General features: G+C 43.4%; 2 protein-coding genes and 1 pseudogene across 2 annotated transcripts; 1 reads left to right on the top strand and 2 right to left on the bottom strand.

The window, feature by feature from the left end:
* The first annotated feature begins 776 nt into the window (after nucleotides 1–776).
* LOC133923876 (serine carboxypeptidase-like 27) lies at nucleotides 777–4,558 on the top strand. The gene is made up of 9 exons (XM_062369162.1): nucleotides 777–1,382; nucleotides 1,481–1,576; nucleotides 1,675–1,767; nucleotides 2,044–2,129; nucleotides 2,218–2,478; nucleotides 3,173–3,300; nucleotides 3,477–3,572; nucleotides 3,989–4,094; nucleotides 4,192–4,558. The coding sequence occupies exons 1-9, from the start codon at nucleotides 1,022–1,024 to the stop codon at nucleotides 4,333–4,335; spliced, it is 1,371 nt and encodes a 456-aa protein (XP_062225146.1). The 5' UTR covers nucleotides 777–1,021; the 3' UTR covers nucleotides 4,336–4,558.
* Nucleotides 4,559–4,891: 333 nt separating this feature from the next.
* On the bottom strand, nucleotides 4,892–5,733 carry LOC133885585 (uncharacterized protein At4g08330, chloroplastic-like; annotated as a pseudogene).
* A 6,053-nt stretch (nucleotides 5,734–11,786) lies between these two features.
* Nucleotides 11,787–14,588, bottom strand: LOC133885574 (uncharacterized). The gene is made up of 4 exons (XM_062325305.1): nucleotides 14,509–14,588; nucleotides 13,840–13,989; nucleotides 12,435–13,736; nucleotides 11,787–12,314 (listed from the first exon to the last, which is right to left on the bottom strand). The coding sequence occupies exons 1-3, from the start codon at nucleotides 14,586–14,588 to the stop codon at nucleotides 13,289–13,291; spliced, it is 678 nt and encodes a 225-aa protein (XP_062181289.1). The 3' UTR covers nucleotides 11,787–12,314; nucleotides 12,435–13,288.
* Between the last annotated feature and the right edge of the window lie 2,253 nt (nucleotides 14,589–16,841).

Genomic DNA, 16,841 nt, shown 5'->3' with positions numbered 1-16,841 from the left:
ACTAATTTATAAAAATATATTTAACCTTAAGTTATTTGGTAAAAAAATGAGTTCCTTTGTAATGCTCAATTTGTATTTTTATAATTTGATGTCATATTCTCTTTTTAATTCAAATTAAATTCAAATAAATTCAGCAAAATGCTTATGAAACGCATATAAAATAGAAAACTAACTCATTCTATCCACGCTAATAAAAAAACACTAACTCATCTCATCTATTCCAACTAAACAGAAAATTAAATTATACCATCTTAAAATATAGATAACCTTATCATAAAATATAGATAAACTTATTACATCTAACCTTTCTCCAACTAAACCCGCGTTAGCGGCTACCTCCCGCCCATTAGCTAGCAACACTCGGTTTCCCTCCAACCAACCCCATGTGCCCCCATTTCAGCGGCTTCCGCCGCCTTCCCCCACGGCGTCCCAACTTGCTGTGTTGCGCTGTAGCAGCTGTAAACCCCGCCTAATCTTGCAAATTGCAATATCGAGGAGTCGCATTCGGGTTGGCACGCGCGATCTGATCCGCCTTTTCCCCTGCGCCTGAGCTGTACCTGCATCAATCAATCATCGAAGCGGGTGAGGAAATCTCGGCACATTCGGCTTGTACTTTCCCGCACCCACCGCCTTTGTTTGCCGGGCGCGCGCTGGTTAGAGCTAGGGAGCGGATGAGGTCAGCTGCCTCCGCGGCTCCGTTTCTTTGACGCTTCCCGGGAGGCACCGTTCGAGCTCTTGAGCTGTCTTTGTTCAATGAGAGTGGCGGAGGGTGTCAGGGTGGCGTGAGGACCAAAAATCCCTACTTAAATCAAGGAAAATTGGCAAGCAATCTCTCTGGCCAGCAGCAGCAGGAGTGCTGTTGCGTACTGAGCAAGTGCAAGGTCTCTGCTTTGCAAGCTCGGCTCCACTACTGCCACTCCAATCCCCCGTGTTTGAAAGATCTTTGGGGGGAGCTGCATTGTCATCAGGCCGCTGCCCAAGCGGCTACCAGTCTAGCCATTGGAGCTTGTCCCTAGTGGCAATGGCTCACAAGGTCGCGGCTTTGGTGCTGCTACTACTAGTGTCAGTGGTGGGGCTAGCGGCCCTGGCCTTGGCCGACCAAGAGAGCGACCGGATCCGGGAGCTCCCGGGCCAGCCGCCCAACGTGGGGTTCTCGCAGTACTCCGGCTACGTCACCGTCAACCCGGCGCGAGGCCGCGCGCTCTTCTACTGGCTCGTGGAGGCGGTGCCGGCGGCCGGACCCATAGCGCCGCTCGTCCTCTGGCTCAACGGCGGGCCCGGGTGCTCGTCGGTCGGCTATGGCGCGTCCGAGGAGGTCGGCCCGTTCCGCATCAGGCCCGACGGCGAGACGCTGTACCTGAATCCCAATTCTTGGAACAAGGGTGTGTGTTCTTGAGCTCCATTAGACAGCAAGCGACGCTGCAATGATAGTGTTGGGAGTTGGCTTATTTGTTTCGCGTGTGCTTGCTGGTGATTGCAGCGGCCAATTTGCTCTTCTTGGAGTCGCCGGCTGGGGTAGGGTTCTCCTACTCGAACTCGTCGCTGGATCTGTACACCGCAGGAGATGCAAAGACAGGTAACTGATCCATGGCCATTCTTGTGCGAGCTGCCCACTTACCTGTGGCTGATAAGGATTCAGGTACCAACCTCGTGGGACTTGCCTTTGTCTTGTAGCACTGGATGCCTATGCTTTTCTAGTAAACTGGCTGGAGAGATTCCCACAGTACAAGTACAGGGAGTTCTACATTGCTGGAGAAAGTTACGCAGGTAAATTTTGTGTGGGAAGTTCTTTTTTTTTTAAGAACGAACAGGCACTAGATTGTGCCTATGTCAATAATAGAGAAGAGTTTTTACAACATATGGCCCTGGAGGCTATATGTCGGGGAAAAGGAAAAAACAAGTGTTATACAGTTATTCTCCCGCTAACAGAAGTGGTTAGCGCCTCGCTCCCACTATGTCCTGTGTGTGGGAAGTTTTGAATTCTGTTCTGGCTGGCTATTTTAGGGTGAAAGAGTTAAATTGTATGGCCTCTGGTATTTGCAGGGCATTATGTTCCCCAATTAGCTCACCTCATATATGAAAAGAACAAGGGCATTCAGAGTCCTACAATTAATTTCAAAGGATTCATGGTAAGTCTTTCAAGTCCAAGCTTTGCCTGTACTAGTTTCAATATGTGCGTGCTGGTTTCTGAATTTTTTGTGATTCCTAAAAATCAAGGTGGGGAATGCGGTGACCGATGACTACCATGACTATCTTGGTACATTTGAGTATTGGTGGACTCATGGTCTGATCTCTGACAAAACTTATCACAACTTGAAAACGACATGCTTGCTTGATTCTTCACAGCACCCTTCTCCTGAATGTGTCAAGAACCTGAATCTAGCCAGTGCTGAAGAAGGCAATATCGATCCTTATAGTCTGTATACAAAGCCATGCAATGACACAGCCTCTCTCAAACTTGGCTTGGGAGGATGCTATGTAAGTGTTTTTCTTTTTTGAACTTGCCCTAAGTAATCTTGTTGCAAGTTTCATAGATCTAGTTCCAGACTTCCATTTCTTAATCACTGATTTTAATGATCAGCAGAGAGCAGTTCAATATCAATCACCAGATGCTGCTAAAATTTCAAATGTGCAAACATGGAAATGCAATTACTTTAGTATGATGTAATAACTCCATTTAAATATCAAATTAACAAGGAATCAAGGATGATACGACTTTATTTACTATCGACCCAATTGGTTCACTGTTAGTTTTGTGCTGTGGTGGTTAAGGAAAGAGCAAGCAAAACAGCTACAGGTCCAACACAAAGGAAAACATTTTCTTTTTGCAACAGTCAATAGCAAAATATGGTAATTGGATGAAGTAAATAGATTCGCTATCAAGGAAATATACAGTTTGGGATTCCTGATTTAGTTCGGTGGTAGTTTGAATTTCTGCACACAGTGCATTTATCAAACTTTTGCAGTCAACACTTTTTGAATTGGGATACTAGTGTGTCAGCCGTTTTACATTGGATAGACATATATAAAATAAATGTTATGTTTGTTCTGTTTTCTAATTCTCATTTATATAACATTGTTTTCTAGACTTGATTCACTGCATATTTGTATGAAAGAATATGTTCTTTGGGTCATTTATTTTCTATGTCTTATAACATGTTGCCATCCACAGCCTTGGTTGTCCAGAGCCTATGATCCTTGCACTGAGAGATATGCAAATATTTACTACAATCGGCCAGAAGTGCAGATGGCATTACATGCTAATACTACTGGAATTCACTACCCTTGGAAAACATGCAGGTTTAAATAATTCTAATTGACAAAATATACCTTAAAATTTCTTTTCCGTTTTTAGACATCTGAACTCTTTTTAACCGAACTGGCAGGAGGTCTGCCGTTCAATGTATTGATAGAGAAGGGTAGCAGAAATGTACAAGATTTTAGACATCTGAACTTGTTTGTCCTATTTGTTACAGCGATATTGTCGGATCCTATTGGGCAGATTCCCCTAAATCTATGCTTCCAATCTACCGAGAATTGATCGCAGCTGGTATCAGGATATGGGTTTTCAGGTGAATATCAGCAGTTTCAGCTTCTCCCATATTATTTTGCATGGCACAGCGATTTACCAGGTTTACTTACACATCTGATTCATATTTGTTCAGTTCAACATGGAATATAACTTTATTCTTTGAAAATTTGAAGTTTGATTTTTTAAAATATATTTTGGCAATAGGTGAAGGTTGTAAAATGTTTTTCCGTTACCGTTTTATACTGTTATTGGATTATTGGTATAAATGGATGGTTTTTTTCCGAAATTTTGACTGCTGCCCACTGAAAGGAAATCAGAGGATGAAAATTCCGTACTATCCAATTTTGAAGTACTCTCTGAAATAAGTTCTCATTGCTGCAAAAACAATTGACTACATTGTATTGTCATGGAATACATTAAGTGATTGACTTAACCATTTTTTTCACCTTTTCACAGTGGGGATACAGATGCTGTAGTTCCTGTAACTGCAACAAGATACTCGATTGATTCCCTCAAGCTTCCAACACTAGTCAATTGGTTCCCTTGGTATGACCATGGAAAGGTTGGTTTACAAAAACAGTCACTGTATTTCAGTAAATTCTTGAGCAGACAGAACCATTCAAGTCGATATTGATTACTCCTCTTATTTGATGTTGCAGGTTGGAGGTTGGAGTCAAGTATATAAAGGACTAACTCTCGTAACCATAGCAGGTGCAGGACATGAAGTACCTCTGCACCGGCCTCGACAAGCTTTGATAATGTTCAGGCACTTCTTGCAGAATACACCAATGCCAACACAATAGCTACTTGAAGCAGAATTTATAGTGTAAACTATCATGATCATTTTTAATGTTTTTAAAATTCTTTTTTACTTGATTTGATTGTTACAACATATTATTCAATTATCTCGATTGAATGTATGTATGTCTTTTAGCAAATCGGGATACCTGGCATTTGTACTGCTGAAGCTAAAGAGCTCCTCTGTATATGATAATGATAATGATAATGATATTTAGCAGTGCCATCCTTTAGTCTTAGAATTTTCTTAAGATAATTGCCCTTTTGCTAGTTGCATATCAATTTTTTCACATTAGAAGATGGTGTACCTATGTTCTTATGGCGACATCACCATGTTATCTTAGATCCAACTGAGCCACTACTTATTTGAACTCACCTGGCCCTGAGGACCTGACTGCATAAATTTATGATGTGCTTCCAAGTCCCAATTCCCAGTGAGCTGCTGCATAATAAAGTCTCTATAAATAAAGTTAAATGTTTTTTGCGGGCAACAAATCTGATTCTATAATTGGATGTCCACAGTAAAATTCAAATACTCGGTAACTTATACCACTGTATCAATCCATGGCGTCTTCAGAAAAGGAGAAGAAATACAAAGCTAAATCTTAAGCAGTTGATACATGCAAGTGAAGAAAACTAAAAATTGCAGTAGTGGAGAATTTCATGAGACAATACAAATGCTATGGGATCAACTGACATACAGAAAACTTAATCATTTTCTAATGTTAAGCAAAATCCAACAGCCATGTCGCTGTACACTTCACTAATGTACATAGAAATGAAGAGCAGTACAAACAGCAAGATGACACAAGCCGCATGCAGATGGTCTGAAAATTTCTCAGCTAGGCCAATCTCTTCCCTTGCTGTATTTTGTGCAGCACCCAAAATTCACATTCCAGATTGCACCAAGTTCAATCAGGCTGGAAGAACAAGGTGCAGCAACTCGACATCATCATCATAATGTGAAGGGCACAACAGCGGAATCATCTGACGACGGTTGCAGCGCGCCGATCTTGATCACGTAGTTCTTATGGCTCGACGCGCTGCTGCCGCCTGAACTCGAGCTCGCGCGCATGCCATCCGAGGAGCCGTCGCCATCGCACAGGCAGGAATCCCTGTCCTCCTCTTCGAAGGCGTTGCCGATGCGGCCGCCGGACTTCCGGCAGAGCAGCCGCGACCGCTTCCTGAAGAGGCCCTAGGAATGCCTGGAGCGGAAGTAGGGCATGCAGCTCACTTCGTCGGTGAGCGTGAACCGGCTCTCGTCGACCGCAACGAAGGAGGCGACGCCCTTCTTGATCTGCTTTGCGGTACTTGGACCCGGTGCCCGCCGTGCTCCGCGTCGAGGAGCTCAGGTTCAGCGCGTAGCCGCAGTACCCGCAGCTGCCAGTGACAATGAGCGAGTGACAGGTTGCGAGTCAGGAAAACCACACGACAGAAGCAGAGATGCAGAGCAGAGGACGAGGCTGGAATGCAGGAGTTTTGCAAGAATTTCGCAACAAAAAGGTACGCAACTCGTGTAGTCGTGTGCATCGGGTGGTACTGGTACGTGCAGTGCAACCTCAACCGAAGAAAGATAATTGCAGCATAGAATAGAAAGTTAATTAGTGCCAAGTTGTATCGTAGTGACCATAGGAAAGTGATCTTTTTGTAAGAGCGCGATACCGAGGTCTGTTTGTTTTAGCTTCTGTTTTTGAGTTTTTCTGAAAAGTGGTGCTTTTGGTTTGTCTGAAAAGTTATTTTTGGAAATAGACTGTTGGCTTTTACAATAAATTTTTGGCTTCTCAGCATATAGCTTCTCAGAAAAGCATATCTCAGTGAACTTCTCAGCTTTAGTTCATTTTCCTCAGAAGCAAACTTCTAGCTTCTCCAGAAGCTACTTCTCCAAAACCCCATTTGTTCTAGCTTCTGGCTTCTGCCAGTAGCAGAAGCAGGAAACAAACAAGGCATGAGACCGGAATTGGCTTTGCTCGATAGGAATTGGTGTGGTCTGTGATCATACTTGGCCTCGTTTCACGTCAAGGCAGCACCACGACGGAGATCCTACGATGTAACTACATCGTGACACGTAGTCAATTCTCGGTGGGTTCGCGTGTCAACGGCGATGTCGCCTCTCATGTCACCCTGTAATACAATTATTACACGAGAGGAACCGCTTCCCCTTAGAATTGGGCAAAAGCGAATGATTTGGGACCAAGTCGCATCAACCGGGCGTAAGAATCCGAGTCCACACAAAGTAGATCCCCAAAACAATAATTTCAGTGTACCGGTCGATAGGTGTGTGAAAGATGTTTGCAGTATACGTGTGTTTGTGATAAACTCAAGAACACAGGGATCATCTAGGTTCATATCTTTCTAAGGATAACAGCCATACATCATATGTATTTTGTTATTAGTGTTTATGAACTAGCTACAGATGAGTTTTCTTACTCCTGTCTCTTTTTACAAATTAGATCATTCTCTCTTTATACACTAGAAAAAAGAGGAACTTACAAGTGAGTCCTGTTTAGCATATCCATATCTAATTAGATATTCTACTCTTAGATCATTATCATAGAGAACCAGGTGAACCCAACTTATCCTGAGAGCTCTGTCAGTCCGTCTCATCTATGGAACACCGCCGCACCTGCCTCCCCTGGTCGCCCGGACTATCCCATCGCCGTGTGCCGCAAGTTCGTCTGCCAAGTCGTCCCGTTTCATCCCTGCGCTCTGTGAGTCTACCTGAAAAATCATCCACTTTCCTGATCATTCTGCAGATCATGTGCCATCATCGCGTGACATAAGTCGGTCCGCAACACCCCTCTCTGTAGCAATTAATGCTACCGGATAGGGCGTTGCCATCTGCGCTTACCACACCTTTGTTCGCTAGAGGAGGTGCTTCAAAAAAGAAAACACTTAAGTAGACACCAATAAATATGATCAGATAGGTTAGGTATGAGCATCCTGCGACTAGCAAGGGCTGATCGCGGAACTATATTATATCACAAGGAGACTGGCCGCGTAAGCCTTGTGCTGGTCGTGCGAACTAAAGGCTGATCACTCGATGGGCTAGGGTTTAGAAAAAATCTCCCGCCAGTCGTCACATTATGTGGCCCGTTAGCCAGAATGCTCCTTTACTCAATACTTCGATAGTAGCTCCTAAGCTTCTCCGTGACTATGGTTAGGCTTGGTCGCACTACTTGGGCTCCATTGGTACATAGTTCATCCGAAGTTTGTCAAATGTTTCTTGGAGGTCCGCGACCAGGTCGTCATTGGTTCTACTATTGACGATCATATCATCAACATACTACTCGACATTTCTACCAAGCTGTGGTCGAAGAATGAGCTTAATACAATGCTGGTAAGTGGCATTGGTGGTTTTCAAACCAAAAGGCATTTTTACATAACAAAAGATCCCGAAGGGTATCACAAAAGCAGTCTTCTCCTCATCTTTCTTATGCATGCTAATCTAGTGGTACTCCGAACGGACATCTAAGAAGCTAAGAAGATCGTTACCAGCAGTTGAATCCACAAGCTGGTCAATCCAGAGTAGAGGGAAGAGATCTTTTGAGCATCCCTTGTTGAGATCAGTGAAGTCAACGCGCATCCTCCACTTATCATTGTGTTTTCAGACTATGATCGGATTAGCCAGCCACTCTGGATACTGTATTTCTCGAATGAAGCCTACTTCTAGGAGCTTGTTGAACTCCTTACGAAATGCTTTCTTTCGATCGGCTACGAACCAATGAGCTCTTTGTTTGACCTATCGTGTTTCAGATCGTATGGACAACCTATGTTCGATCACATCACTGGAGACTCAGGGCATCCAATTTTATAACTTGCTGACTACTGACACTACATAGCTACACAAATATAACTAATAAGCTATGTTTAACCCTTGTTTTTCCAGTATCACCAACGCAACCACGAACTGCTAATTCAGTAACACTCACGTTGGTGTTGCTCAGCTCCAGGTTATACAAATCCACGGCATCCGCCTTGAACAGCGGCCCGGCATGCCATGTCCCTTTGCGCAGCTCTAAAAACTTGGGGCCAGAAACCCGAAAGACGCAGACGTCAGCTGGATCGGGAGGCAGGGTGTTGTGCCCGGCGTGGACCGCACGGGCTTCCTCCCCTCCTGACCACTCTGCTCTGGTTGACATTGACAAATCAAGTTAACATAAGTCTTAATTTATATGTGATAGTGATGAATAAAATATTACTTTGGTTTGATAATGTTTTAATTGCATAAACATATATATATATATATATGTTGTAATTGTAATCATGATTAAACATGGAAATTGAGTTGTCATAGTTTTGCCAAAGTACAAAGAAAATTGTACTCGCTGGATGGTCCGATATGTGAGAATTTATATACACCGATGATTCAGTAAGCACTTGCAGACAACACCGGAGTATTTAATAAATGTGCTAAAAATAAGTGTACGGGACGGTCTACTCATCAGATAATCCAGTGATTAGAGATAGTGCACATCGGAGTATTCTTTCTTTGGCGGTAAAATTTGAATGTTGCACCGTATGGTCCGATATTCAGGGGATATAAACACCAAAGCATTTTTTAGAGAAGTCTGTTTTTGGTGACAAAGAGAAGATACACATTAGATAGTATGGCGATGAGCAAAGTTAGCACTAGAGGCTTCATCGAACCATTTAACAGAGATGTTGTAAAATGAGAACCGATGCAGTTGTACTAACTGGATGATCCGATGATGGATCTTGTACTCACTAGAGGGTTTTCTAAGAGGATTCCAGAGAATGAATCATTGTACCCACCGGATGATCTGGTGTTTAGATTTTTTACACACCAGAACATCCAGTATTCATAATTTCTCATGGTTTTGGTCCTTCGACAGGGATTTTGATGTTGGGCTAAATGGAGATGTTTTTGGAGGTGTGGAGAAACATATTGACTTGTTTAATATTGTACAAATAATGGATGCAACTTAGCGATCAACGACGTGATGACCAGAGTCAAGCGTGGAGTTTGGTGTTGGATGATCAAAGAGATCGGATAGAGTCAACGGTGATCCTAGATGTGTATATAGAGGTCAAGCAAAGTATAGAAGGAAGGATGAAGACGATATGGTGACAAAGTCAAGCGAAGGGGATGTCGGTGCAAGTGACAACGCGACTCGAGAGATCAATAGAATGAGAGACTTGACGGCAATTAAGATCGAAAGACGGAGTATATGTGTCGACATCGAGATGCTTTCTTGGGGTCAAAGCAAGCAACAAGAAGTCACGATTTGAGAAGCATACGAGGTGGTTTCATAGTTTGGCTTTAAAACTGTGGATTGATAAAGTGCACATAACATCATCGCGAAGCAAGCGTTGAGGCGAAGTTAAGTCGTGAAGGTGTCACGGTCGTTTGATGGACGGAATGAAAAATAGACTAAAATACCCTAGTGGTGGGTAGGAGGCCATTGCAAGCAAGGAGTATTTTAGGAACAACAAAGCTTAAGGGCTAAGCTACCTTCCTAGGCCTATAAATAGATGGTTAGGGCTGTAGCGAAGATTTGAGCCAGCCATTTATGTTTGAGAGCTAGGATTTTAGAGGAGATGAGAAGATATGATTAGTCTTTGTAATAGGTTAGAGCTTTGTGAAAAAGATACTTTGTAATCTGTGTAAAATAGGACTGATCTCTCATTGAAATAAAATGCAAGTTTCCTCCCGTGTTCGAGTTCATCTACTTCTAGTCTTTTTTTTATTGGCTCTATATTTTGTTGCAAGTTTTTTCTTTTAGATACGATTTTCGTTTTGGTTTTTGACTGAAATTTTAGCACCTTGTGAAGTCATTCTTTTTGTTATTAGAATCATAAAATTCATAAATATATGTGTACAAGTGAGTATTAAATTTTCTTGTCTTTATTCTATCAACTTGGGGTTTTTCTTCTCTAGGTAGCTCGTATTGATTCAAAATTGCAAACTTTTGTGCACAAAGACACATGAAATTGTCTTGAATGGAACATATGGGTTATATACTATCTGTGAAGTCATATTGTCTCGGAACTTTCCTTCTTAAATAGTCTCTCTAGTGTTTTTGTTTCCGCTAAGGTTTTGAGATGCGTTGTGTGATCAACTAGGAGAAACCATCAGTTTCGAAAGAAATTTGTTGATACGGCTATTCACCCTTATAATAGCTAATATCGGTCCTACAGACATGATTTGAACAGTTTCAAGTGGATTTCATGTGGAAAGATCGCAGCTTCACCTTGGGATGCCGCGGCTAAGGTCGAGCTAGGCATTGTGCGGGCCAAACTAGTCGCCGTCAGAGGAGGCGGCGATGACCTGGCCGAATGGCGTGAAGGACTCTGGCATGGCCTCCATCGCCTGCAGCTTCACCACCCTCGCCTGCCTTCTCCTCTTGCTTCATGTCTGCATGGGCTGGACGGCGTTGGTGCGCACTATGACGATGCAGGTTTTTAGCCTTCTAACGGTTCGAGGACGGGGTGGAGGAGGAGAGGGAGAGGCGGTGCGATAGCAGAAATGGGGGGACTGCACGCGCGACCCAGGCCCAGCACCTGCATCTCCGATACGAGCATGCACGACCATTGTTTTGTTGAAGTCTTCAAGAGGTGAAGCTTTGCACCAGGAAAGCAAATTTTATAGGACCCTGTTCAGAAAGACACTCGTGAGACTCTATTCATGCCATCCATCCTGTAATTCAATGGCTGTGCTGAAGAAGAGAGAGATAGAGTGGATAATGTCATCATATGAGATATGATTTTTTGTAGAACATGGTCCTATAGAATTTGTTTTCTTACGCCAAGGCAAGAGGTTCTGTCGGTTTCTATGGCATAGTTGCATGGCATGAGTGTGTTTGACATGGAACGGCTCTCCCCTTGGTTAGTGTTGTCTACACATGTTTTGAACGCTTTCGGTTTGAACGCTTTCGGACTTGTCTCTATGGTATAAAACATGAGCATGTTTTCACATAATCTCTTCTCTTATTCTCCTCTCACCTAATAAAAACTCTTAAAATCCAAATAATTTACCTATTTTTATCATCCATTCTCGTCCTCCTGTCTCACTGCTTTGTTATCGTTACGAACATAGGATCTGTTTTACTAATAAAAATAAATAAATAAATTAAAAGAAAAATTAACAGAATCTCCTCCATATTTTTTAATCATATCTGAAAACAAACTATAACATCACTCCCGACATATTGATTCGATAGCGCTACTATAACACATCCATATCTCTATACTTAAATTTGTGTTTGATGTTACCCTATCTAATGTTTATATTTTTATTACAACACACATACATTTAGCTAGCAATTCGTAAATGTCTGATACGTCTTCTGAAGAAGAACAGTGATTTGCCGTGATTTTCCTTCTTCAGTTAAGCTTTTGCTGAAGATTGTGAGCATAGCATGGGAACCACGATACCAGCTAGGAACATCACCACATCCTGGTCAATGCTGTACCTCTTCACATGGACAGACAATCATTATGACAGGGTGGGTTTAGTCCAACCTCAATAATTTAGGTAGATAAGAAACATCATATAATTATTGGTTTTCCAGACAAAACACCTCCTGATTAACTTTTTTACATGACACAGGAACGAAAATATAAACAAGATGCTATACATATACGGACTCGTCTCACATGGGGATAGGCTATAAGCGGATTTTGAACGTGAGAGGTTATGTCATCACGATTTTACCATATTCAAAATATACCACTGCAAAGCTTAGAATTATAAATATGCCATTACAAAGGGAGAAAAATAGAAATGTCATTATGGATGAAAATGCCATGCGCAGCCTTGCCGCCATAGAGGAAGAGGATGCCTCCTCGGCGCCGTGGTTGTTCATTAAAACCTCGAGATACAAAACAGGATCAGCTAGCTGTCTCGGAAACTCGATTCTGGTAGACAACAATGTGCGCGTGGATCGCAAGATGTGTCTCAATCCTCAACAACAAAAGCTATCCCATCATGTTCCTTGAAATAGTGTGTAGTGTGATCAACAACCTGAAATGGCAGAAGAGCAGCTAGGTGAAGCAAATGCCACATTCTGAGCTCAGATTTACAATAAAACAATGGAATCAGTACAGTCACAAAATTTCATATGCTAATGAGATGGCAATAAACCTCTTGTAATTGAGGATAGTTTAGTCCAGAAGAATATCCGGGTTATTTTGCACGCTGCCAGAAGTTGCAATTTAGGACCTTTAATTGACTGCCAACATCAGCAAATAATAATTCAATTCAGATTATAGACCGTCAATTCTTGCCAACAGAATTATTGGACTCCATCAGTTTTTTCAACTCTAGGAACACTAGAAATCTAGGACTGGCAGACTCCAGCAGGTAATAATTCACTTAGATAACATGATCATCCTAACCATTCTATGACTCTATGGACAGACCGAAGGCCTTACTAATATGATGATACAATTACTTAAGATGCAGAGAAGTGAAATATAAACAGAACCAAGTCTGTTTACTAGCAAGAGAACAGATCTAACTTTTATTTAAGTAATTATTAAAGAGTCCATCAAAAACATGCTTACTTGCATATACATATGAGATATGCACAGATCATTTAAAGTAGATATGTGAAGTCTGAAACGGGTATGATATCAAGAGAACACTACACAGAAATGCAAAATCACCATAAAGATATAAACTGCTTGCTGAACTCTCTAAAATGGCTGCCAAAAAACTCTCTTAAATGGCTGGAAGGCAGACAAGACAATTGTGTGAACAACGTATAAAAACTGCAAATATTAGGAAATGCTGGGAAATATTCTACTACGTGCCCTGATGAGCTTGATGGAATCTATAAAACAGAGACAACTTCAATATTTTCAAGAAATTATTTCCTTATTGTTATGACATATCACACATTTGAGCCTTGAATGAGTCAGGCGCAACCTAGACAGTGCTACACCAGCACCGGTGCGGTGCCTAAGATTGGTGAGATGTGCTGACTACCGACGACACTACAAAACTACGGAAATCAAAGTAGTAAGAAGACGTAATCCTTGTTTTTCCAGTATCACATACGCAACCATGAGCTGCGAATTCAGTAACTTAACACTCCCGTTGGTGTTGCTCAGCTCCAGGTTATAGAAATCCATGGCATCCGCCTTAAATAGCGGCCCGGCATGCCAGGTCCCTGTGTGCAGCTTGAGAAACTGGGGGCCAGAAACCCGGAAGACGCAGACCTCGGCCGGATCGGGAGGCAGGTAGTAGTGACCTGCGCGAGATTGCACGGGCTTCCTCCCATCCTGACCACTATGCGCGGACGGCCCATCCACGATCGACGGCTTGGCCACCCCAAGGTACCAGTCCTGGCCGCCGATGGAGCCGAGGCACTGGGTCACGATGGCGTGGTGAGTGATGGACGAGAACTTGAGCGGCTGGTCCTCCAATCTCATGATGTAGAACCTGCGACGGAAAGAGGAGAAGAGGCTAAAATCTTTGGTCCAGTCCGGATGACACGATTTGAATGGTTTCCGGTGGATTTCGTGCGGAAAGATCGCAGCTTCACCTTGGGATGCCACTGCTGAGATCGAGCTGGGCGTCGTGCGGGCCGAACTGGTCGCCGTCGGGGGAGGCGGCGACGACCTGGCCGATGTTAGAGTTAATCTTGTTTATGTGTTTTGTGTGATTATTAGTCAGATGTGTGGGAGAGTGCTCACTAGTTGCATGCATGAGTTATTGTTGATTAGATAAAGTTATGAACTTCAAGAAGATGTGTGCCGTGGAGTTGTGGCCGAGTCAGGTGAAGTGTGTCGCATGGTATGGTGCTGTTAGTGCAGGTTAGTTAGTGGAGAGATTAGAGGAGATCTGCATGCAAGAGGTTGTGTCGTGCATGTAGGAAGTTGATTAGTGGTTAAGCCATGGAGTGCTTGGCTGGGTCGTGCGGCCAAACATGGCGGACGTGGGTGAGTACCGGCCACGACAGTACGTGGCTATTTAATCATCCCTGTAATCAGTGTGTGGAAGTAGAAAGTGAGAAGGCCAAGTGAAGAGGCTCTGGTGTGCAGAGCAAAAAAGTCTTCCCTATGTGTTTTGGTGTGCTCACTGAGCGTTGATTTCTTGCTAGTTTCTCCACAGTTGTAGAGTTGAGTTCTCGCGTTGAGTTCCAGTCCGTATTCGAGTGTTAGCTTCTTTCTCTGTGCGTGTGTGAGAGCGAGAGCTAGGCCAACAGCCGAACAGCGCGAAGGACTCAGGCGTGGCCTCCACCGCCCACAGCTTCACCACCCTCGCCGCAACCTCCTGCTGCCTGCGTTCCATGCGCACGGTCTGGGCGGTGTTGGTGCACACTACGGATCTGCTCCTTGTTGATCTTCTAAGGCTGCTTCTTGTTGGTCTGGGCGGTGTTGGTGCACACTATCGGAGGGGAATTTCAGTACTCCATTTGCCACCCCCAAAGGATTGGCCACCCTCCTATTATTTTATTCATTCATTTTCGGCAGACCGCCACCCACCACCGCTGCCGCTCCGACATCCCTCTCGGACCCCGATCCAAATCCACTTACTTTATCATTGAGAGAAAATAAAATATAAGATGATAAACAGTATTATGATTTTAAATACTGTAGTAAACACATGATAACAGCACTACTATAGCAATTCCAGTAGCTTATTGTCTTGATTTTTTATCTATGATACACAAGAGTATAAAATATGATCCATACCTATGTGATTCAATGATCCACAGCGATTTAAAGTCACTTGACTTCACAGACTAGTCAGAGGATCTCTTTCCTGAGACGACCCTCCTCATCCGCACGGACATACATAGATCTCCCAACCTTAACCTCTATGTTAGTAAAACAAATATATCTTCTACCAATAAGGTGCGACTAGAACTAACTTATTGCAGTGGTTCAAACTTAGAGGATAAGTGAAGAGGACATAAGTGTCTAGAGTGATCAAGAAATATGCTCCTAGACACAGTGTGCCTAAGATCAATATTTATATTGCTTTTTAGAGAGTAAAGGTCATAAGAGTGCTGATCAACGGGGGTGCATGCCTAAACCTCCTCTCCTATGAGGCCTTTGAGAAGTTGCAGGTGCCCTCCAGGTGTCTAAAGCCGTCGCTCCCCTTCTACAGGGTAACGTCCGGGCACACCCTACCCCTCGGGAGGTCGAGGTGCCCATGACATTCGGGAGCCGGGACAATTTCCGGACGGAGAACGTCATCTTCGATGTGACGGAAGTCCCTCTCCCCTACAACACCATACGAGGGGTTGGGGCTCTTGATGGGTTTTGAGTCTGATGGTCTCCGAACTAAGCTGGTGAAAGGGATCGGTGAAGTTCTAAAAGAGAGTGAATTAGGACACTTAAAACTATTCGGCTCTAAAAATTTCACAAGTATTGGCTTGGATGTCTTCTAAGTGTCTATGAGCTTCCTGGACTTCAGCACCTTCAAATGGCAGAGTAGGGGGTATTTATAGACTCAAACCCGCACACTAGCCGCTGCTCTAACGGTCACAAAAGACTGTAAACACCGGATGATCCGACGTTAACAACAGTACAAATACTGGACCATCTGGTATGTATAATAGTAGGAAACTACCCGTTGGAACCCCACTCAAAAAACCATTGTGAACACCAGATATTCTGGTATAACCTTGAACTCCATCACCGGACTATCCGGTGTGTATACTTGAGCCAACCGAGTTACTTCTTCTACATTATCCATTATTCGGTGTGTAGATCTTCAGGATACTGGACCATTCGGCATGTAGATCTTCATATTCTTCTGGACAAATGATCCGGTGTGTATCCTCTTTGAGCACCGGACCATCCGGTATGTGCAAACCTTATGCACCAAAATATTCCTCCTTGATAATGTTCCAGTGTGCGCATCTTGCTGAGCATCGAACCATCCGGCGAGTTCATCCTTCTTCATCTGAAAACTGCACTTCTCCTGTAAAACATTATGGTGTTCATACCACTCTAACACTGGACCATCTGGCGTGTTATTTTTGGAAAGCTTCTTCTAGGCTCAGAAAACTCCGGTGTGTACAACAATCTGAGCACTGGACCATCCGGTAAATGCAATTTTATCTGAACTTGTCTAATTCAATCTTGCTTGAGTTTAGCTTCGGTGGCTTCTTTGTGTATAGCATCCATGAGACCTATTAAAGCATATACTTGATAGATATATTAGTACCATTGACTATTTTGTCATTAATCATCAAAGTCACATACATGCCGTAAAAGGGTCATGATCGTTACAGTTGGCAAAGTTAGGGGTGTCGGGGTCCTTGATGGTGATCCCCCCAACAGCATCCCCTTGCGTGGATGGCCAGCGGAGCGGTCGTCCTTGCGGCCTTCATAGCATGGCCTCCGGTGCTCCTTGGCTCCATTACGAAGGGCCCACAGTCCTCTGATTGTTTGAGTCATTTTAAGTGTCGGTCCAAAGGTCGAGCCGAATGCCTAACGTCACCTATGAAAGAGAACATTAAATGCAACATGCAGTTAGTGGTGAAGTCATTTTATGTCAGGCAGTAGTGGGCCACATGGCGTCTCGACGTTG

This window comes from Phragmites australis, chromosome 1 (assembly GCF_958298935.1).
Source record: "Phragmites australis chromosome 1, lpPhrAust1.1, whole genome shotgun sequence".
NCBI classification, from domain to species: domain Eukaryota; kingdom Viridiplantae; phylum Streptophyta; class Magnoliopsida; order Poales; family Poaceae; genus Phragmites; species Phragmites australis.
The sequence above is the reverse complement of the archived record's forward strand: the minus strand, read 5'-3'. Positions and strand labels throughout refer to the sequence as shown.

Excerpts from the sequence above, each read along its gene's own strand:
- LOC133885574 (XM_062325305.1), bottom strand. The coding sequence starts at position 14,588 with ATGGAACGCAGGCAGCAGGAGGTTGCGGCGAGGGTGGTGAAGCTGTGG. Across the intron at positions 13,990-14,508 it reads ACGCCTGAGTCCTTCGCGCT|TGAGCACTCTCCCACACATC; the intron begins GTTCGGCTGTTG and ends GCATGCAACTAG. Across the intron at positions 13,737-13,839 it reads CTCAGCAGTGGCATCCCAAG|GTTCTACATCATGAGATTGG; the intron begins GTGAAGCTGCGA and ends TTTCCGTCGCAG.
- LOC133923876 (XM_062369162.1), top strand. The coding sequence starts at position 1,022 with ATGGCTCACAAGGTCGCGGCTTTGGTGCTGCTACTACTAGTGTCAGTG. Across the intron at positions 1,768-2,043 it reads TGCTGGAGAAAGTTACGCAG|GGCATTATGTTCCCCAATTA; the intron begins GTAAATTTTGTG and ends TGGTATTTGCAG. Across the intron at positions 4,095-4,191 it reads CTTGGTATGACCATGGAAAG|GTTGGAGGTTGGAGTCAAGT; the intron begins GTTGGTTTACAA and ends TTGATGTTGCAG.